Genomic DNA, 22,473 nt, shown 5'->3' with positions numbered 1-22,473 from the left:
TAAGGCGACCTATACAGAAAATAGCCTCTGACAGGATTTAACCATTACAGTAAGTATTGTTAAATAAAGATACACTTTTTATCTTTCTTCCATGAAGATACACATGTTCAAGTGGGCTATTGCATGTAAATAATCCAATAATAATGAAAGCATTTGTTTACAAAGACAGTTGTAAGCTGTGTTGACCAGTTCCACTGTAGAAAACGCATCACTGATTTATTTCTTCTCCTGAAAGCAAATGAAGCTGCCATGCCTGTTGAAAAACATGTCTTGATAGAAAAGCATTGTACAAACCCTGATGTTGCTAATTAACTCCTGCATTCAAAATACATATAGTACCCTGCTTTTCTTAGAGTCTGGAACATTTCTACTCCTCATTCCAGGGGATGATTAGGATGCAGCTTTTATCCATAAATCTGAAAGTATCCATGAATTAAAACCAGCTCAGTGAAGTCTTCTGACTTGCTTCTTTTCCACTGAAATTTCAGTGTTCCATCAAAATCATCATGCAAATTCATATGCTTGGAGATTTCATTCCTGGAGTGTGGGCACTGATACTTTGCATAAGCAAGAACTCTCTCCTCTTGCCATCAGCTCTAGAGGAGCAAATGGGCTTTCCAAAGGAAGCTCCCATGTCCCCGTGTGCATCCCTGTACTGGTGTTTGGCTGGTGGAGCCCCAGGTCAAGGTTCCCACATCCCTTTCCCCTCTCTCCCTCTCTGTGCCCAGATCCAGCTGTTGGATTGGCCCTGCCTGCCCGGGGGGGAGCCCACAGTCCCCAAAACTCCCAGAAGCCTCCATCCATGCTCCACAGAGCCACCACCCAGCACATCACCCTGGCAGAGGGTCTACCAAGTTAAGCCACTTCCATTTCTGCTGGATGAGTACCAACCCCAGGTGATTGTTCTCCCTTTAAAAGTGCCTGGTACCTGAAACATGGGGCTTGTTATGGAAGCACCAAGAAAATTTCAGGCACAATGATGTGAATGCTAAAATACTTCTCTTTAGGTTCCCTTATGTAACTCCACAAAGGAAAAAATTGGAAAGCAAGGGTGAACACCACTGGTACAGATTCTGTCCGGATCAGATAATGACTACAATAATCAGCTCCTATGAGGACTGGGGAAGTAAAGGTGCAACGCAGAGATAGGTATTAGTGAAGGAAGCTGGATCATCACAGAGCATTCCCTTGCCTCCCTCCTGGCTGCCTCCATCATACCTGAAAAAACTGCTCCTGCAGAAGGCTGATACCTTCAGCCTATTTCATTCCATGTAACACAACAAACAAACCAACCTCAGATTCTCAGGTAGGAACCCTGGAGCATATTTGGATTTAATTGCTTTTCATTGTTTGCGTCTTGATGTAGTGAACAAGAAAGACCTGGATAATATTTTGAATGTCTGTATTTGAAACACATAGCACTCAACAAACAGAGCCCCTGTGCAGCACAGTGCTGGGAGAGAGGTGTTCTCACAGCCCTAAGTGGTGTGTGTGTGTGTCGCCCTACTGCTGAAAGTAATGACCCTGGTAAAAACAGGCAAACCAGATGGCTCTCATCTTAGAGTGCATTAAAGAGTAGCCCAGGAGTGGTTACTAGAAATCAACATACATGACAACAAAACAAATAGCAGCACCATAAAATACAGGGACTTTGTGCGTTCAAGCCTTGTTTATGGTAGGCAACCTCAGCAAAGTATCCCAACCAGTTCTGCCACTGGTCTGGCTTAAGTGATGCTGGTGTTGGCCATGATTGGGGTGTGAACAGCTCTCTTGTGTCTGGGGCTGGTAACCAGCGAAAACAGGGGAAACCACCATCCCTGCACACGTTGCAGGAATCGCTCCAGTGTTGATGCCAGTTCAGCACAGCTGGTAATATGACGTAATTTATTTTTGTTCCACAATGTATTAAAAAATTACATTGTTTAGGATAGGTGCAGCCTAAACTTTTTTTGAAGAAACGCCTATGTCCTTGTTTTTCTTTCACGGACTGAAATGGTAAACTGGTGAGCCAGGGTTGGCCTGGGGATGACTGTGCCTTTTTCTTCTTGCTAATGTTGAGTCCTACGGAGATCTGTTCTGCCACTGGGACTCTCACAGAATATTAAAATGAAAGATACTGTGGTAACTTGCTCCATCCTCCTTGTGAGAGATTAAAAATAAACAATCCAGCAAAACCTAACCCAAACAAAAAACTGGAAGAAAACATGTACAGGGAGAAAAACCCGGACAGGAAGATGCTCCTTGTGAATACATATTTGTTGATCTGAAAGGGAGTTTTATTGAATGTTTTCAAAACAGTTCCTTCTCATGTTGGAGAGCGGTTATTAAGAGCACAGGCGTGGCCCCTTTACCACGTTCTCCAGGTATGGGTTCAGCGTCAATTAGCACATGCTGGTGCTGAGCACGGACACAGTGAAAAAGCTGCTCTTTTTCATTATATTAAGTTTATGCTAACCTCTTACGGAAATGGTTTAGTGACGGACATACCAGAATTGCCACGGCTTGTTTCGAATAAGACAGAGTACAGCACAGTAGAGTACAGTAGAGTAGAGTAGGGTAAAGTAGAATAAATTTAAGCTAGAAAAGACCCTTATGACCATCGAGTCCAACTTCACAGCACATCTGAGCACTGCACAGTCCATCACTGGCTGAATGCAGGCAATACAGGTAGAAATAAGGGTATGCTGCTAGCTGTTCAGCAGGTGGGGAAGAAAACCAGGATGCAGGGTATTGGGGTGCCAGCCGTCTTTCTGGTGCCAAGTTACTGCGTGCCCTGAGCACATCTTCCCTTCCCCTCTTCTTCGGTAGATCGGGGACCTGAAGTCCTTCTTCCAGGGAGCGCTGTTGGGTGAATAAACGGTAGCACACTCGGCCAGCCTCACTCCGGAGCCACGGCCCACGTGCAAAGCACTGAAGCAAGGTCGCTAATGTTGCGGAAGGGGAGCCCAGAGAAGGGGCGCAGCCATCGAGGGGGCTTCAGCCGGTTGAGAGCGCGGAGCAGGCGGGACCGGGCGGTCCCGCTGCGCGGCCGCGGAGCTCCCCGTCGAGCGTGGCCAGCTCTGCGGCGCCCCCTGTGGGCCGGCGGAGGTGTGGCGGGGCGGCGCGGTCACGTGGATGTGACAGCGGCGCTGCTGTGCCTGGCCAGCAGCAGTCGCGGCAGCGGTACCGCAGCGCTAGGCGCCGCCGCCAGCCCGAGCCGGGCGGGGAGCAGCGGGCCGGGGCCAGGGCGCTGCGAGTCGAGGCGGGAATCGCCGCCGCGGTGCCAAGCAGCGGGGGGTGGGGGGCGGCCCGGGCCGGGCGCGGCTGGGAGCCGATGCGGAGCGATCGCAGGCGGGCGGCGGGAGCAGCCATGGCGGGGCCCCGCTGAAGGAGGCGGCGAAGGAGGAGGAGGAGGAGAGGGGAGGAGAGGAGAAACCTCCGCATTCCCACCCTCAGCGCCCCGTCCTCCCGCGCGGACCGCCCGCCTCCCCCCCGCTGCATGCCCGGCTGAGACCGCGGGGAGGACTCAGCCACCCGCCGCGGCCCCGCCGCCTTCCCTCTCCCCGTTCAACCGCGGACAAAGGGGGGAGAAGCGGGGGCAGCCAAAGGAGGGGAGAGCCCGTCCCCGCCGCGCGAGCATGGCGGACCGCAGCCTGGAGAGCGTGTCCCTGCCCCTGGAGGTGCGGGCCCGCCTGGCCGAGCTGGAGCTGGAGCTCTCCGAAGGTAAAGGGGCGGCGGGGCTGGCCCGGCCCTCGCGCGGGCGGCGGTTGGGGCGGGCGGCGGTTGGCGCGGGCGCGCGGCAGCGGAGCGGCTCGGGAAGCCCCCGGCCCGCTGCGCTCCCCTCCCCTCCCCTCACACAGCAGCGCCGGCCCTGCGGCCCTGTGCTCGACCCGGCCCCGGTGGCGCCCGCGGGGTTCCCTGACGGATCCCCCCCACGCCCCGCCGGCGGGCTGGCGGAGGGGCACCGGCGCGGATGTTTTGTTCTACCTGTGAATTCCCCCTCTTCTGTCGCCGGCGGAGGAGGCAGAGGGGATCTGGCGGCTGCGCTGGCCGCCCCTGCCTCGCACGGTGGAGTGCGGGAGGTGGAAAAATGCGTGGGGCTGGCTCGGAGGGGCTGCTGCCCTGCCAGGAAAATGCAGCTTCACGGAAATGTGCCGTGTACCTGCGTGCAAGCCCCCTCTCTTTGACCGTGTCGAGAGCCTCGCCACCAAGTCCATGCAGTGTGTGTGTCGACTGCAACAAAACACCCCGTGAGAAGGTCGTTTTGGACAATACTAGTTGGGTCGCTGAAAGGAAACGGTTTATTTTTTTCAGTTGCGGGAGATAAATATATATATTTAATGTATAAATGAGAGCTCGTGGTGATTTTCTTGGCGTGGTCGCTGTTGATGCTCCGCCGGTTCCCGGTTGGGAGGGCTCTCCTGCAGCCCGCATCCTGCTGCTGCCGTGGCTGGAGGACGAGCCGGAGCCCCAGCCCGCCCTCCGCTCCGCTTTTCAGCCGGGCTCCGGCTCCCTGTTTCCATGTGTGTCAGCTCGGTTCGGGACCCAGAGGCAGGCAGCCTGTCAGGATCCCTCGCTGGGGGGGGGGGCGGCGGGGGGGGCGTGGACTGTGCGCCCACCATCAGTCTTGGAGACGTTTTTTTTCGTGTATCAGATGTAACGTGGTCCTCCCAGAGGAAGAGTGGGGAGTATTTATATATACTGATAGTAGGGTTGGCTCTTCCCTGAAATGCAGATCTGCTATTAGCTGCCCCCTTTTCTTAATAAGCCCCACCAAATATCAGGGTTCATTCACAGAGAGGCTACAGCACTTAACAGAAGGGACAAATGACCCATAGCGTCCCAAATTAGTTATTGGAAGTGGTCGATATATTGAGCTTTCTGTCTTTCTGTAACGGTTTGTAAGGGCTTCAAGCCAGAAACTAAAATGCGCTCGAGCCAGTTTCATCAGCAGGGAGGAGCTGATGTTGACATGGTATTTTCCTTTTAACGCTTTGAGGGTGAAGAAGAGAATGAGCTACTGGAATTGCTTGTGGTTCTCATTTCTGTGCCTCCCCCTCCCCGAGGGTGCCCTGAAAACCTGAAATAAGAGGACTTAAATACAATATTGCCTTTCTGTGATGCACTGCCAGTCGATTGGCCCTTATCTGTGGTACTGAGGGTGGGAGGAAGGACTGTTTGTATCACAGTATACATAATGTTCTTGCTTTATGCAGAAAGCGCTTTTTGATGTGTATCAGATCATTGTCTACACACCAATGAGATACTAATTAAAGCAGCTGTTAGTAAGTGCTTGCAGAAGACCAGAATCAAACTGGTATAGACCTTCAATGGGAAATATGCTAATTCGGTATACTAAAGTTGTAATACAGTTTTACGGTGCAGTTTCTGTTGCTGTAGCATAATCCAAGAAGGCTCTGAGGAAGTGGGATGTGGTTTGCAATTTGACATCTCTGCAGTGCTATAACTTCCCTGCATCTAGAGCTGGAATGAATTTAGCCCCCTGACAATATCTTCCCTTCTGTGCCATTGATGTTATACCCAGCAGATGGGATGGCTTGTGTTTTCTGACTGTGGCAGCCTAAATGAAGATGAGTTGGAATTGGGATGTGGGTGGAGAAAGGGTCAGGATCCCAGTTTTAGTGTCTTCCCCCAAGCCACTCTTGGTGTGTTCTTAGTTAAGTACATGACGCTCAGTGCCAGAGAAGATAAAATGATTCACTGCTGCTACCTTTAGGCACCCATGCTGTAACTCCTAGCATGTTCGCAAAACTAATCCCTGCAGATCGTGGGATCAGTAATTTGTACAGTTTTGTTGTGCTGTAGAAGACTGATCATCCTCTGGCCATGCCAGCTCTGAGTTAAATGGTTTTCAAGGCAACTTTGTGCATCTTCATGTGCTGAATGTGCAGCACCTTGTGTATATGCTTGACTGTAATGAGCCAGTCTACTGACAGTCACTGAGATCCACATGTACACAACAGCTCACAAGACTGAGGTTTTAACACGTGTCAAGCTTGTGATGTGTTAAGGTGTCTCTGCTGCCTCTGTGAAGCCGGAAACTGTTGAAGGCGGTAGACAGAGAGCTGCATGCTTAAGCCTGTTTTTGGGTCTCATTGATAACATTGGGAGTTGAGTGACTGCTGTAAGTTGTGCCCCTTTTTAAAAGTGCTTTTCTGAGTCAGACTTGTGAGGAGAATGTTTTTTCAAATGCTGAGTGCCCGAATTGGATTGTTGTACTGTTTGTGCGTGTGAGTTTTGTAGTTCTGGTACTGCTGTGGGTCTTACAGCTGCCACTTCTACCCAAGCAACCAAGTTTTCAGATGCCAGAACCTGATACGGACAGTGCAGCTCTAGGAACAGCTTCTGAAAGGAGGCTGCTGCTTTGTGGAAAAGAGGAGCATGGGCAGGATTATTGCATGATTGTTTCTTGGCTGTGAGCTAAAGCTGTCTCCTTCCTCGCTCTTGTAAGTGTCTTGTGTAATAGCGCAGGTCCTACCCACGCAATGCATCTTAAAATTGAACATAAAATAGCTGGTGTCCGTGTGACCAGACCATTAGTTACTGTGTCACTAGCACAGCAGGCTCTGTGCAGATGCTGTAATTACAGTCCACACTGGTAGTCAGCATACATTTAAATTCGGCCATGGTGTTACCCCCTTCATCGCAGCCACATTCTGAGTTCCTTGTTCAGCTGTGCGCTAGGCATGGCCTCACTCGCGGCAGAGCTGCTGGCAGGGGAACCTCAGGAAGTGGCTGCTGGACAGGTAACACGTGCTCTTTACATGATAGGGCAAACTGCCTTTTTTTTTTTTCTTTTTTTCTATGAGTGTTTTGGCAGTTCTGTGCTGCTTGTTAGTTGAGAGGGAGGAGCACTTCATCTGGAAGGTGTTTGCTTGGTGTTCTGCTAAGCAGGTCACTGCGGCAATCCTAACCCCTCGGTTATTGTGGGCAAACCACATGCCTTCTACCTCCCCTTTGTTGTGGTCTAAATGGCCTTTTTGTTTTTGTTAGTTTCATTATAATTTAGAAGGTGAAGAGCAGTCAGAATCAGAAATGCTTACCAGTATCCTCTGTGCCTGCGTGCTGGTTACCTGCCCCATGCAAGGAGTGAGTGATGGGCAGGTAGCTTAGCGCAGTGATGAGTGCCAAGAATGACTTTCATGTTGATGTGTTGTCATGTAATTTTACATTCAGCTTAAGGCATCAGTGGCACACTTTTTGACGGTGTTTTCTCTTCATTTTGGGAAGAGGAAGTTGTTTCAGTGTTTCTCAGAACATACAGGCACAGTAACAGTTTAAATTTTATGAAAATTGGAAGTTATGGAATCATCCTTATCCCAGCACATATTCCAAAGACATTTGTTTTGCTGTGTTTGAGTAAATTTGCCCTTTAGTAGCATGTTACATACGTGTTCTTTGACACTAGTGGTTCCAACTGAGTGTACGAAAGCTTGCAGTGCTCAAAACTATAGCCCTCCTAGGCTGATGCAATCAACATGTCACTCTGCAGTAACTGTTCTTTGGGGCTGCTTAGAATTTTATGAGGCTTTAGTTTACTAACGACATATAAAATTGCACTGGGTGGAAATAGATGAATCATCTTGTTTTTTGGAATAGCTCGAGGCTTGTTAACTGAAGAACTTTTTTTTTTTTTTTTTGTAATAAAACCAGGAGTCCAGAAATGTGCAGTCTTGCTAACAAAAAAAAAGTAATTCAACAACCCCTCCATTCTTAAAAACACACAGTTTTAAAGGAAAAAGCTTCCCCCCCCCAGTATTTTCTCATTTCCTCCTTAATTTAAGGCTATAGGTTATATTGCCCTTCCAATTACTTCCTGAGCCAAATTTAATTGGGAAAAGATGCTTTGTAGTTCTTCCAGTATTTTATCCAAGTGTCAGATAAAATAGCAGAAACACTTAAAGAACCACAGGCGCCACATGGAAAATGTGAAAACCATCCTGCTCAGAAACTGTTCTCCCTATATTCCATGCTATACTTCCAGTCCTCTTCCATTTTAAATGTATGAGACATAGCAGGTTTTTTTTTTAAAGAAGTGTGAACTTTTCTCGAAAGAATCCTTTCAGAAAAGTGTCAGCAGATCTTTAATGGGTGATTACTTACTCCCAAAGGCACTGGATGTGCACTCAGCTAATTAATTTGGTCCTCAGCTTTCCTTGTAACAACTGGCTCGATTATATTCAGTAATATTGGTTGGGTGGATTGGGTCATTGACTGCTCAGGTTTTGTTTTATTAGGTATAAGTTCTGTCTTTTGTTGTCCACATGTAGTCCCTGGGTTGGGGCCAGAGAACTGTAGTTAGCTCCTCTAGTTATTATTTCGCCATAACATTTGCCAGCTGACTCTTCACCCGTGGGGAGGTTTCAAAGTGTGAAAATTTCAATAACTAGCACACCTCTGTGATTTGGGACACAGAATCATCCTTTTAATTCACTCTTTGAGAGACAGTGCTCTGCTTAGCAAGTGGGTATCACCTGCACAATGACAGTGTTAATACTTTCTGAGTTTAGGTGAGAAAAGAACTAAGAAATCCAATACTCACATTTGCTTGGTTTTTTTTGAGCCATGAGTGTGCAGTTGGTTCATGTTTTCACATCTTTTTCTGTCAAAAAGAGGGCTAATTTACTCAAAACACATGAAGCTGAAACTTTCATGTAAGTTATGTACAAGATCTAAGGCTTAAAGAAAATATACCAAATACCATGGGAATTATGATAAAATCAAGAGCTCTGGCAACAGATTTTCTTTTTTTGTAAGCTGAAGCTTCTCAGATCAGCTGTTTTGTTTCTCAGATGGTGCTCAAGTTAAGAGGAATAGTAGCTCGATTAAGGTTAAGTTCACTTATGAGTTAATAACTTTATGTTTTAAAGCACTGGAATTTGAAAGGAGTTTATTTATTTATTATTTACCTACTTCACTTTACTGTGCTGTTTGGACCTAAGGGCTTTTAATGGGTGGTGGTGTGTTGAAAGGATTCTCCTCACTCAGTTGAAGCACATTGTAATGCCTTGTAAATAGGCTATGCAAAACTCCAGGATGTTCCCAGAACAGCTGTCCCGAAGGCATGCTGTAAATATACCTTTATTGCCAGCTGATGTTGAGCAGCATTGATGCCCAGGGGTTACACTTAATAGATCATTCAGATGATCTTTACTGTATTACACAACAGACATACTTGAAAAACTCCTCCCAAGGATGTGTGAAAGTTGCCAACAGGGTGTCAGTTTTATAGGCAAAACAGGCAGTAAGCAGTATATTCCTAATGAGAGCATGCACTGGAAGGAGCTGCCCTTTGCAGCTTCAGGGTACGTCTGCATGATTTCTGCTGCACAGTGCAGGAGCAGAAGCCAGCCATGCTTCCCCTTGCCAAACCAGCTGTGCAATGTACACCTATGGTTGTGAGTCAACAAGCTGCATTTCTCTGGAAGGGTATTGGCCTGCCTTTGTTTCCCCATTATAAGGGGAATGATGTAATTTTGATTCGAATAGTCTTTATTCTAGCAAACCAAATATGCTTTGCTGTTGAAGGAATTTAACTTTAGCACACCTCTTTCCATTGTGTTTGATTTTTCTCAGGGGGAAATATTTTCGTGCTGTATAGAAGGCAGATGTAATAAACTAATTTTTATTGCAGGATTTGGATTGGGAGCATTAGAAAGATCGATGTTTCTCTAAGGGACATCAATAGGCTCCTTTAGGTTTTCATAGCTCAGAATGGATGTTTGTGGTGTGGTACAGAGAATCCTAAATGTACCTTCTATAGCTTTTCTATGCTTAAAAATGCATTGACTGCATTTTAATTTTTTAAGAGGCTATTTGTATAACGCGTCAAACAGGACATATAATTTTTTAAAAATAACTGCTTTAATTCCCCGGCAACTGTCAGACAAGATGACTCACTGCAGTATAAGAATTCACCACAGCACATCACAGATTTGACACAAACTCTTAATCCATGTAAAATTATGCATGTACATTCCCCTGCCTTCCCGGTGGGTGAGCTTCATTTTGCCAAACTCCTGATGATCCCATTCTGCCTTCTCTCCTCCCCCGCCTCCTTTTTTTCCCCTTTCTTCTTGAGCAGCTCCTCAGTCAGTAGCTCCAGCTGCAGGGTTTGGATGCATCAGTCTTTTTCTGGCTTGCTAAGAGCCTTTTCTGATGGCTAACATCAGGCCCTGATTCTCTCCTTGACTGTGGTGATGTGGGGGGCATTTCCAAAACATGATTGCTCTCTGCAGGTCTATTTCTGGTCTTTTCTTGTATTATGTGGGTAAGCATACACTAAAAAATGGGAAACGATTTCATTTAATTCCACTTGGTGGAATGCATCTGGGAATTGCTCATTTTAGGCCTGTGTAAATCAATTGAGATTTTTTTCAGTAATCTTAGCTAGGGCTTCTAATTGCTAGCCAGTATTATTTATCACTAGGATTAAGGATAACTTTAAAACCCATGTAAAACATATTTGGGACATCATGATTTTCTGCAATAAAAAGCAAAGGTAGGAATAGGAATACTCAGTTCAGCTTGAGATGGATGTTGGGAAGACCACTCCGTGGCTGTGGCTGGAGTCTCTGGCTGCAGAAGAGGAGGCTTCTGCCCTATGCTGTGGAGCCCTACCGAAACAGCCTATGCATGGCTCTCAGGGAATGGACAAAAGCATGCTGTGGTGTTTCTTGTAGTCCCTTTTCTGAGGATAGCGTCAGTTGCTGTTTCTTGGCAGTGCGGTAGACGTAGTCTTATTTGACACATAACCTGCAGTCCTTAGAGCAGCATTAAGTGCTGGGGTGTGGATAATTGTCACATCATTTTACAGCAGAAGTTAACGTGGGAAAGTATATGATGTCTGGTCTCAATGACCTTTTTTTAAGAGTAACCTGTGAAACAGTTGAATGACTACAGAAAGAAAAAGTTCTTATAAAGTATCCTGATAATGTGGAAGGAGAGGTATTTCCTATGACTGTTGAAGGGGCTGTTTGATTTCCAAAGACTGAACTGGACCAATAGGCCATCTTGTAGCATGCTTGAGGTGGTGTTTGCTTTTATGTGTACGACTGGGTCTGCAGAATGGTGACAGTTGCGGGCAAGAAAGGATTCTTCAAATGTTGCCAGCTTCTGTGGAAGTAAAAATGGATGTTAGGACCTGTGTTTGGTCTTACTTCTCTCTGGATCCAGAAGCCATGCCTCCACACTAACCATGGCATCTGTAGTGTCTTCATTAGAATTTTGGCTTCATCTGTATGTAAAATTAAAATATAAAGAGAAATCTTGTAAACGTCTGGTCTGGTAGGAGCCGTTCAGAAGGCAGAAAAATGTTTCATAATGAACTCTGTGACAAGTACCGAGCTGTAAGAAATGGAGCCTGCATTTTCGTTGGTAGGCTGGTGGTTGAGAGTCTGCCTACATTAGCAAAAGTCTAGAGACTTTTGATTGGCTTAGAGACCCAAGTGGAGTGTGCTAGCGCTTATTTTCTTGGGGTGTGGATGTCCATGTGTCCATAAACAGCTTGGCAAAATAAAGAGAACCTAGCAACAATCTCTTCACAGAAAGCAGGCCTGGACTATTCCCTCTGTGTGGGCCCTCCAGATAGAGTTACGCAGTATTAGCAGGATGGTTACAGGGCTATTGCATCTATTATCATTCCACGTGAAAATAGACCAAATTAATCTTTGGGATTGTAGTATCTCATTGTGGAATGGTTCTGATATTGCGCAGAAAGTTTCCTTCCGAAGTCCCTATACCAGTAACTACAGTCTTATAAAGCTACATGTCTCAGGGTCGTAGCAAATAATGAAACTTCACTTTTTTTTTTGAGGGGATACCCTTAGTCATATTGACTCATATTTTTCATTGTAATACTTGCCAAGAGAATGAGCAAGATCAAGCATTTAGTATGCCATGCTTCTCTTATCCTCATTGAAAAATATTATCCCATTGAAGTAGTAGGGTAATATTTTTGATGAATTTCTGAAGAAATTAAATGAAGGCATTGTGGTGATGTGTGAACAGTCCGACTTTGGTAAAGAATCTTAAAATGAAAATGGCGTTTTAGATGCTAGACTTCTTTGACAGATGCCTGAGGATGAACAAACAACAGCTATCTAGTGAAACAGCAGAATGCAGAAACATCGCTATTCTTTCCTGAATAATGACTGTGGCAAACCTTTCCGCCGAATTTGCTGGAAGAGTCCAGTTGATGTGCCATATTTTAGTCTAAAAAAAACCCAAGAATGCCTTGTTTGGAAAATGGTGTGGGTTTTTCTAACTGTTGTGAAATGGGGGGTTAACTTTTCTTGTTTTAGGAAAAAGTACCATTGGACTTTTAGTTTGAAGGGAAAATAACAGGTTGGCAATACTTTTAATTGGCTTTACTTTTAATCAGCTCCGTGTTGTAATGGAGAAAGTTGGTTTGTTGTCTTGAACAACAAGAATGGGGCCAGCAGGAATTGAAGATTTTTTTTGTTGTGTTTTTTTTTTTTTAAATGATGATTAAAAAGAAGTCTTGCATTTTATGTTTATGAATTTTATGCTGCTAAAGCATTTGACACATTCCAGTCACAAGGTTTTGTCTACATCTGTTCCAAACTCTTGACTTCAGTCATAGGAGTATCCATACCACAGACTCAGGAGATTTTGACAGAACAGCTCAGAAGAGATCTTAGAAGAGTGATGAAGAGTAGTGACACGGGCACTGGGGATTAGAGCAGTCCTAATAAACATCATAACCACAAGAAAGAGGGGGAGTTTATTTTTATTATCTGCAAACCTTGTGTTGGGGAAGGAGGAATACTTTCTCATAGTATAAACTTAGTGGAGTATTAGCAGTCAAAAACATGAGACAATCCCACTCCTAGGAATATTAATAAGGCTAGACAAACACTTGAAACACTTGCATAGGAAAGAAGACTCAACAGCTTTATAAAAAAAATGTACCCACTAGTAAACGTGATAGAAGGCTCCTTTCTAAAAAACACTGATTGTAAGAAGTTTGTATATGTTGATATCCTCCCTTGACTAGAAATACACTGATTTAAGTGCTGTAAGAACTTTTGTGATGGCATTTTATAAATGTTTTAGCCCAATATTATGATACACTTTTTCCGGGTAACTTCAAAGAAACACTGCAACAGTTGAGAATTTCAGGCTTAGTATGTTTTCAGTGGTGTACTAGTGATGAGTTGACATTTACTTGCAGTAGTAATTTGTTTTAAATCAATATTGAACACTGTAAGGATGTGCATACATTGCAGTTTGAGAGGATATCAAATACAGCCACTCTGATAATACTTGCTTAAATACTGACTACTCATATATTTGCCTGTAGCTCAGGGGAATTCTGTATAATCATGAAGTGGCAGAACGAAAACATTTTTAAAGGCTCCCTTAAAATTTATTATATGTGGCTTGATAATTGGCTTTTACATAAGGGTATTGTCCTTTTAATAATTTGGATAAAGAGTAAGAAAGCATTCACTTCCTCTAAAGATTAATCCTTCCTACATCTTGTTCTCTGATACTTCAGGGAGGTGGGGTCTATACTCAGCAATGAAATGAGTCTTGGTAAGACAGCAAGTGTATTATTTTTTCTGCTATAGTTCCATATTTCTGTTTAGCTTTCATGCATTAGACATACATTGTGGTGTATATTTTTAGTGAACAGATCTGTGACTATTATTTCTTTTATTACCATTTAGTGTTTCTTGTATTTTGTATTATTATTTGTAATTCTGTATGTGATTAAATGCACCTCAGATATATGCTTTTCCAGCATACTAAGTTGCAGCTGACGAGAAGGCCCTTCCTTCTTTGAAAGCAAATCCAGTTTTCATTGGAAGGTTTCATCAGGATAGCTGCTCTTTGCTCTCATGTCTTTGCTTTTGCCTCACTGGCCAGTCATGTTAACTTGGATTTGCACTTCACATCCTGGTGTTACGTGAAGGGTATAGGAGCAGTGAAAATGTCTCTGTGCTTTTGCTGTCATGGGAAGATCTGTGGAAAGATCTGTTTAGTTTATTGGGAGTTTCATAAAGCTGGTATCTTTGACCTCCAGTGGCAACCACTTCTGGAGCACAGTGAAACAGAGAGAGAACATGTTCCTTTGTCTGCAGGGGGAGAAGTAAGGTATTTCCTTTTGTTTAGCTCAGGCAGTTTTTCTTCTTGAGCACAGTGATGCCTTGGCCAGTATTTTCTACTGATGGTACTTCTGAGGAAGACGGGGACTCTTGGCAATTGAACATTTTGTTTTCAGCTTCAGAGGGCAGCTCCCTATGTGTGTTTTGTTTCACAAAGGATGCTGTGCGGCCAGGCGAGGTGACTAGCGTCACCTTGTGCAAAAGTGTAGAAGCTGTGCATGGAATGCCTTCAGTCAGAAAGAGACAGAGTGATGTCAAATTTCATCTTTTGCTGCTGGACCTTTGAGAGGTATTTGGTAACTTTTAGTAACCTAGTCTGTAATAGTTCTCACTCCATGGTATACTTTTAGAACAACAGGTGTAGGAAGCCTGGGCTCTGTCTTGTCAGTACCAGTTTCTTCCTTCTGGGAGGAATCGAAGCTAGTTCATGAACCAGCTCTTTGTACCATTCAAGAAATGTGCAGGGCTTTTTTTCTGTCCTGAAGATCATGCAAAGACCACAGCATCTCTAAAACTTAGAGAATTTCAGTCTGAAGTCCTTACTGTATAATGCTATTGGTCATTCCTAGGTGGTGGTCTGGCTTTGGTGACCTGCAAAATGCTTTTCTATGTATTTTGACATTAGGTCTGTTACACATCATTCAAAATGTCACACTGCATATGTATGTTGCTTCAGAGATGCACTTTGGCTGTTCATGATCGTAATTGGTTACTCCTGGTAAATAATAAATGTAGTTGCAGATTTAACTTCCTTTATGAGTGATTCTGCTTGAGGATATACTAGAAATAACTCCAGGCCTCATCTGCCAACTTGTTCCTCTGTATTTCTTCCATGATTGAAGCAAGCTGCATATCTGGGACTGTATTAGACTGAAATTGGGAAGCAAGAATCCAGCTGTTCTTTAGAGTTGGCTTTTTCTAACATGAACAGCTTCATGATCGGAATTTTACACAGGCTTCGTACTTCTATCGTAAATCTGCTCTAACTGAGATGCCTGAAGAAGTGGCCCCTGAATTCTTAGATACAAGGTTGTTTTGCTAGTTGGGGGCCTTCTGAAAAGTACCAGTTTGAAAATGGCACCTGATAGATGCTGCTGAAATGTCTTACTTAAATAATAATAAGACATGTTATGTATGCTGCTTCATCAAATATTGTTCACATGGGTATGTTAGGGTTAAGAGAGAGAAGAGTGTCTTAAGTAACCATACCCTTCTGAAATACTGTGGCATCTGGTTTTCTCCAGGCTCCTTTTGAAAATACTGCATGACTGTTGTGGTGGACTGGGTCAGTTTCTTCATTCTGCCTCTGAGCACAGCAAGAATGATAAAGCAGCCACACATCCCAGAGCTGGGCTCCTACTGGTGTGCAGTCGGAATTACGATAAAATTACAATTAGAATTACAGTGAAGGGGGTGACTGAAAGTTTCCCCAAAATAGAAGTCTGGGGGTACTCTCAATATAAAAGCTGAAGCTTCATTTCCAGGGCTCAAATAAGGAGGGAGTATAAATCTTGCCAAAATATATTCTTGTATGTATTTTTTTGCTTGGAATGAAGGCCAGTTCACCTAAAAATAAATGGCAAAAACTATGTTGGCATCAGGGCTTCACTACTGGGTGTACTTCCACTTAAAGCTATGTCTGTGAATAGTCAGAAACAATCTGTGATATTTAAGGATCTGTGCCAGGGTGTGTGGTAGAAAAAACCCAGATACTTTTTCTCCTCTTCTTTTTGTGAGAGAACATTTTGCATTTCAGACAGAGCATTTACATATATGGATCAACAGGCCAAGATGTGCTCCCACTGGAAAGACAGGGACCCCATTCAGTACTGGGAAACCAAACCATATTTAGAGAAGTTGTCACCAATTTACAGGAAGCAACTAGTGATTGCAGATGCTCTGTAGCATTTCTGGTGTTCTGTGAAAGGTAACATGTGGTTGGTATTGCCTTTTTCTGTGTGACAGAGAAAGCCAGTGTGCGCTCCTTTTGCTTTAATTTTTTCCATCTTCTCACCTCTGTCTCTGTTCCCTCTCCCTCCCCCCTTTTTTTCATTGTTAAACTCAGACCTCTGGGGCTTCTCTTCAAAGGCATCTGGCAGGTCAGTGCTAGTCTGCCATCATGCCCCATGTATTTCTGTGCCTCAGTCATTTGTCTTTCCAGGAGTCCTCTTAAACAGCAGATTTGTGTGCAGGATCACGCTGTAGATAATTCATGTGATGTTTCCTTTTGCAGTAGCTTTTTTTCACATGTGGAAGAGTGCTCATGAGAAATGGCAGGACCAACATGCTGAAAATGGAAATCTTTTATTCTTAAGTTGGTTTTAAACAAATTCTTTTCTTGGAGTAACAGACTTGCTAACTACTGAAACCCAGACTGTAGACACACTAGCAGAGGTATATGTGTTCTGCTAATCATGCTTGATGTTAGCTTTTTTGGTTATTGCTATTTATGTCTACTTTATCATGTTTGATTAGAGCTAATATTCTCCATTCAGTGTGAGGCATTTATGGAGAAACGTGCTGCATCGTAAAATTTTTGAAATCTGATCTGGAGATCAAGTCATGACATTTATTTTCCATCTGAAAATGCATTTATCTTAATAATAACCCCATTCATTGTGTTTTTGTTATTCACATGAAACACTAAACAAAAATACAGCTTATAGAGCTTAAAATTATAAGGACTACTTGCAGAGAGCTGGCAATGCTGTCTACATGATGAAAGGCATTTAAATTGTTCAGGCATAAAGCATAGATTAGAAACTATATCTTCAAATCATCTTTGCATATTTACGACTACACCTGTTTTATAAGCAGAGGAAAGTGCTGAGATTCCTCCTCCCCTGTGCCATGGTTAGCAGGGTGAAGAAAAACAAGATCATTTGTCAGTTTAAGTCTTTTAAATCCGAAGTGGAGCCTTATCTGCCTAATAGCCTAACACCAGAGAAAGATACTGTTTGTGTGCAGCGGGGCTGTATTCATGTGACTGTCAGTGGCTGAATTACTGCTCTCAGTTCTATATAAAGATTCTTGCTCCCACCCAGCCCCTCCCAGGCACTGTCATTTAGCACAACGTGCTGCATGCAGTACAGCTATAAAACGTCCCCGAAATAATTGAACTGTGTCTCCTTTCTCACTTGTATATGGAAAAGAAGAAACAAATATGAGGCTGCCTTCTTGGCTTATAAGAACTTCCTATCTCTGTCGGGTTCAGCACCAGCTGAGGCAGAGTCATGTTACTTGCACGTGTTTTCAAGCATAGGCTATATTCAGGGGAAGAGTCGGGGGGTTGTGTGATTGCTACATCCTGCACCTCTTCTCTGTTCAGTGCAAGTGTTATGCTCAGTTTAGACTTTTGTGTTGAGTACCCACAAAGTACAGCTTCCTGAGGAGCCCCACTTCAAACAACAGTATTGAGGGTGCCACATGATGTAGGATGAAGCTGGTTTTTAATAGTCCTATCCAGTGTCCCTGCTGCTGTGATATTGTTTGCATGTGGGTTGTGATTTCAGTGATGCATGCGTTTACAGACAAAAAAAGCAAAACAAAAAGTACAAAAAAAACAAGAAGAGGAAAATCTTGTGGGTGTTTTTTGTTTGTTTTTTTTTTTTTGTGGCTTTTTAAAGTTGGATCAAATCAACAGGATGCAACATAGGATAGCTTCATAAATAACTGCACCTTATGGAGAACAGGGGTCTGAACAGCATGGATGGAGGAAAAGATGGATGCATTGGGAAGGGATCTGTGTATAAAAACGTCTCAATCCAGTTTTGCTGCTGAGTAAAATATTTTATATAACTACACTGTCTGAATAGAAGAAAAAATTATTTACTGTGAGGCGCTACCACAGGTTGCAAAGGGAGATTGTGGACTCTGCCCTTGGAGATTCTCAGGAGCTGTCTGGACATGGTTCTGGGCACCCTGTTCTAGGTAGCCCTGCTTGAGAAGGGGATTGGACAGGATGTCCTCTGAAAGCTTCTTCAAGCCTCAGCCATTCTGTGATACACCTTTAAATTTCAACCTTTTCACTGATAAGTAATCTGGTGCTTCTCAGTATATTTCTCCTGGATTTCACACTCTACATGGTTCTTGGAATGACGTGCTCAGCCTCTCCTGCAGTATGTTCATACCTGCTGTCAGTGGCTCTCCAGCTGAGATCCTCTGTAACAGCAAGTTTTTAGATTTTGGTTTTAATTCTGCCACGTGCACATCAGTGATAGTCAACAAAAATACGCAACATGGGAGAGAAAGCACAGTGCATAAAACAGATACTTGATTTTGAAACCATTTCCCTTAAAATAGTGTTATTGGTTTTTCTATGCAAAACTTGATTATGGCAGAAAATTCACATCTTATGTAAATGATCTAGAATTGAAGTGTGGTAAGGTTGCTTGTAATGATTTTAATACTGTCATTATGATCATTGCTCAGCTATGTGACTGTCAATTAAAGAATTCATAGTTTTGTTTCTGTATGATAGAAGTATATGCCTGTTTATATCTGTGGAAAAGTAATTGCTTTGGTTCTGTGAGGAGCCGGGAAATGAACAGAATGGAATGGCTTTGAAAATCAGTTTGTTTGATTACTTGTTAACACCAATTCTAGATGTGAACATGGCTTGAATGTTGATGAGCTCTTTTATTATTTTTATTGAAACCTGTTTTGAGAGTAATCGTGCACTTAAATATTGCACTTTGTTTGAAGTTTCATGACAGTAATGAAATAATGAATCTCCTGACTGAACTAGAAAGCAATCACCAGATACCTTGGCATTGCAGAACCACCCACAGTGAGATCTTATGAAAGCTGTTTGGTGGCTGTGGTCCTCAGTTGAATGTTTGGCTTCATGCTATTAACTCTTTCCCAACCACCACACTTTCTTTTCCTCTCTATAAAAAAGGAAGCTGGACTGTATTTTTTGGGGTATGAACACTGCTTTTAAATATGGAAGAACCTCCATATCACATTGTTTCCTGACTGTTCAGTGAGCAGCTGGACATAGCTTTTGCAAGAGAAAGTTATGTAGAGTATGGTCCCAATTCAGCAAAGCATTTTAAGCATGTGCTTCAGTCTCACTGATATTGCCACTTTAACTTAAACCAAATTGTCACACAAGGACTGAGCGCATCTGTCTCTTGCATGGAAAAACCAAATCTTTGACATCTTCACTGTATAAAAAAGAGCGTCAGTGTTAAGGGATCAGCAGTCTTTCTTTTGGATGACTGTGTAAAAGGTTAGGGATCTTAAAAGCATTGTTTTTTTTTTTAAATGATGCTCCGCTGTATATTTGCCGTTGTCGAGTCATTAGACGCGGAACAGCAGAATTGGCCAGATCTGGTTCTCATTCTGTATACTTCCTCTGTGCTTCATTCAGTTGCAGATTTTAAAGAGTTTTGGGTGATGATAGTCTTAATTTCTATGAGGTGGAGGTCCTCAAACTTAGCTTGCTTCTGTACCAGAGCCTCAGAAACGGAATAGTATCACCCGCGTTCTGTCTGAAGAAGTGTCTTCAGTTGCCTTCAGGGTAAAGATAGTGATTGCCGATGCCAGGATGGCAGCACTGGATTCCAAGACCTGAAATCAGGTTGATATAAGTAGGTAGAAGCTCTACGCTGCAGGATACAGTGGTAACCCTAGTTCTCTGATAGGCAGGAAGGTGTGAAGTCTTGTAATATTTGAGAATCTGCTTTAAAAATCAGTCTAACCAGATAACAAGGAGAGAATCTACTTTTCTTTCCATGAGATAGAGCTTGTCAGCAGAGGAATATAAGTTTTTTGGTAAAGGGTACATTCGATATGCTTGCAGTGAGTTGTCAGAAGCCACGTGTCATGGAGAGGGGCCTCCTCTCTGCAGCCATACAGATGCAATCACCTTAAAAGCCCACTGTGTTCAATATACCTGGTGCCTTTGAATGACAGTGAGAAAACGGGAATTACAGCAAGTGCCTTTCCTCCTAAATACAAGGAGATCTAGGCACCCATTTTCTGGAAAACGTTTTGAGTCTGTTTCTCTTTACCTTTTGCTGCAGGGCAGGAAGAGGAAGAAGCAAGGAAGAAAGAGCAAAGCTAGAGTTGTTCTGTTTTTTTAGTATTGCCTTAATAAAAGTGGTTCATAGGCCAGTTACTGTTGTTACCAGCCAAAGACAAAAATGCCCTTCTCCTGTTTTCCAGGGCTGAGTTTGCAGCTCAGGCATATGGAAAATCTAGATCCAGCTGGGCAGTTTTCCAGAGTCTGTGTTCAAGCCATTCTTTTATGGGGAAAAAGAGGCACTTGAGGGATGGATGAGATTTTTTTCTTTTCTGGATTTTCAGAATGTCAAAAAAAGAATGTGAGAGGCCAAGTGATAATTATCTCTTTATTAACATTGTATGGAAAAGGTATAAATTGTATAGGATTTAGTAATTTGGTTGTGCATCACTGCCATCAAGACGTGAATTGAAGGATTCTGTTCAGGATCATGGAATCCATTTATGACTTGTTTTGCATTTCTGTTTTCATCTTCCTTTTCCTATCCATGATGGTGTTTTCCTTGGTGTACCTGGGATGTACTGAACTTGGTCTGAAAGATCACTTTTCCCACATTGTTTGCTTCATTAGGCTCTGTGAAAACATGGTAGCTGCAAGGAGCTTGATCTGTCCCACATTTATGGTGGTTTAGTCCTCTGTTACTGCATTTCATAAGATTTGAGTAATGAAAGAAACTTCTGATTGTTAGTGCAGTAAAAGGAGCTGTCTGAAAGCCTAGTGCAAAATTCTTGTCTGTACACTCTGCTGTGGGCTGAGGAGGGTAAGAAGTTATTCTCACTTTGATGGAATAACTGAAATCTAGGCATAAAAACGTATTTGGACAGGAGAGGACTATGTATTCCATTAAAGGCTAAATGTGACACATTAGAGAACCTAAGAATTTAGCTGTGAAAACATCTCTTGAGGCACTGGTTTATTTTTGGTGATATTTAAGGAAGTAGCTTTTTAAATTGTAAAAATCAGTACACAGATGTAATTTTTTTTTTTTACATGCAGTGTGTGTGTGTAGGCATATTCAAAGGCGCAAAGGAATATACATGCAGAGGAGACTGTGAAGGAAAAACCTCACACACTGACTCCTCAAATCTTCCCACTTAAGGGAATGTTATGGGAGGCAGCAGCTCCCATAAGGATAGGCATGCACAAGTTACCCCCATTCTGAGTCACGGATTTTTCCTCAGCTTTGTGGCTCAGATGTGCAAGCCCCTTCCCCACCATGCTCCCAATTCCTCAAATAACAGCTGAGGTCAGGAAGGACAAGGGGTAGGTCACTGTCACTAGGAGGCCTTCTAAATCACACCAGGGTATGTGGCGTTTCTTGGTGCTTAGTCTCAACTGTCTGGTACAAGAAGATAATTTTAATCCCATTTTATTTATCGCTTCTTAGTAGCGTTTTGGCTTTAAAACTGACTCACACCCTTTCTAATGAGTCACCAATGCTTTTGCTGTTAAATGGACTTAACAGATACCTTTATTCCAGTTAGTTTTGTGATGTGTATGTTTCTACTCAGTCACATGAAATGAATTACACGCTACTGTTGCTGAATTTACAACAATGTCTTTTGGCTTGGAACAATTAACCATAATGACCTTTGGTGCGTCTGAATACACAGTGAATAAAGTAAAACTGTTTTATGTATCTTGAGACTTATTTTAACGCACTGTGCCTTTCCAGTTGCAGTATCTGGTGATCTCTGGCTTCCAACTGAACCAAATTTAAAAATGGAGCAAATTCAGACCCATATAATTGGTTGGGAAAATAATAAGGGAGGCATACACTAAGTCTTTTGATGGAAGCAAAAGAGCTCTGAAATCCAAAATTGGCTCAAAGACTTTGCAGAAGAAATAGGTAGAATTAAACTGTAGGAGAGGTGAATGCTGTTCCTGAACAAGAGCCCTTCCTCTGTCCTTGGGGTGGTGGCTGAACGTACATGCTCAATCCTCCTCATAAAGAAGCAGTGTTTGCTTCTCAGAGCCTTAGCGTAGGCAGGATAGGCAGCAAAGCTGCAGCGGATTCACCTTCTGAAGCAGTGGCTGCACCACCAGCAGCTCAGTTTGCTGATGTCCAGGGCCAGTTCTCTTGAAATGTCTCTACTAGAGGAACACGTGCCCTTCAAGTTATGTCTCCAACCAACATGTGAGTGCTTCAGCATATAAATAATGGCATATTAGTAGCTTAAGACCTGAACAGTGATATTTCCCCCTGCCTTTTTATTTTTTTTTGCCTGTGGTTATTTCGGGGACTTGTAAGTTGACAGCTGTTTTGTTTGAGTTTTTCTTCCAGGTCAGAAGAAATTCGTATGTCTGCTGATC

The 22,473-nt window shown here is 43.3% G+C and overlaps 1 protein-coding gene across 4 annotated transcripts in view; it reads left to right on the top strand.

Annotated features, from left to right (window-relative positions):
- The first annotated feature begins 3,271 nt into the window (after nt 1-3,271).
- DIP2C (disco interacting protein 2 homolog C) overlaps nt 3,272-22,473 on the top strand; it is a 319,556-nt gene continuing 300,354 nt past the window's right edge. For 3 of the 4 annotated variants that reach the window (XM_061468032.1, XM_061468031.1, XM_061468030.1), the window contains exon 1: nt 3,273-3,702. In XM_061468032.1, coding sequence (XP_061324016.1) covers nt 3,618-3,702 — 85 coding nt within the window. In that variant the 5' untranslated portion in view covers nt 3,273-3,617. Of the gene's footprint in view, nt 3,703-22,473 lie in introns of all 4 variants that reach the window. The other variant, XM_061468029.1, reaches the window with a different exon arrangement.

This window comes from Pezoporus flaviventris, unplaced genomic scaffold (genome assembly GCF_033815535.1).
Source record: "Pezoporus flaviventris isolate CSIRO_AGI_PZ_B2104156 unplaced genomic scaffold, CSIRO_AGI_Pfla_v1 ptg000047l, whole genome shotgun sequence".
NCBI lineage: Eukaryota > Metazoa > Chordata > Aves > Psittaciformes > Psittacidae > Pezoporus > Pezoporus flaviventris.
The sequence above is the reverse complement of the archived record's forward strand: the minus strand, read 5'-3'. Positions and strand labels throughout refer to the sequence as shown.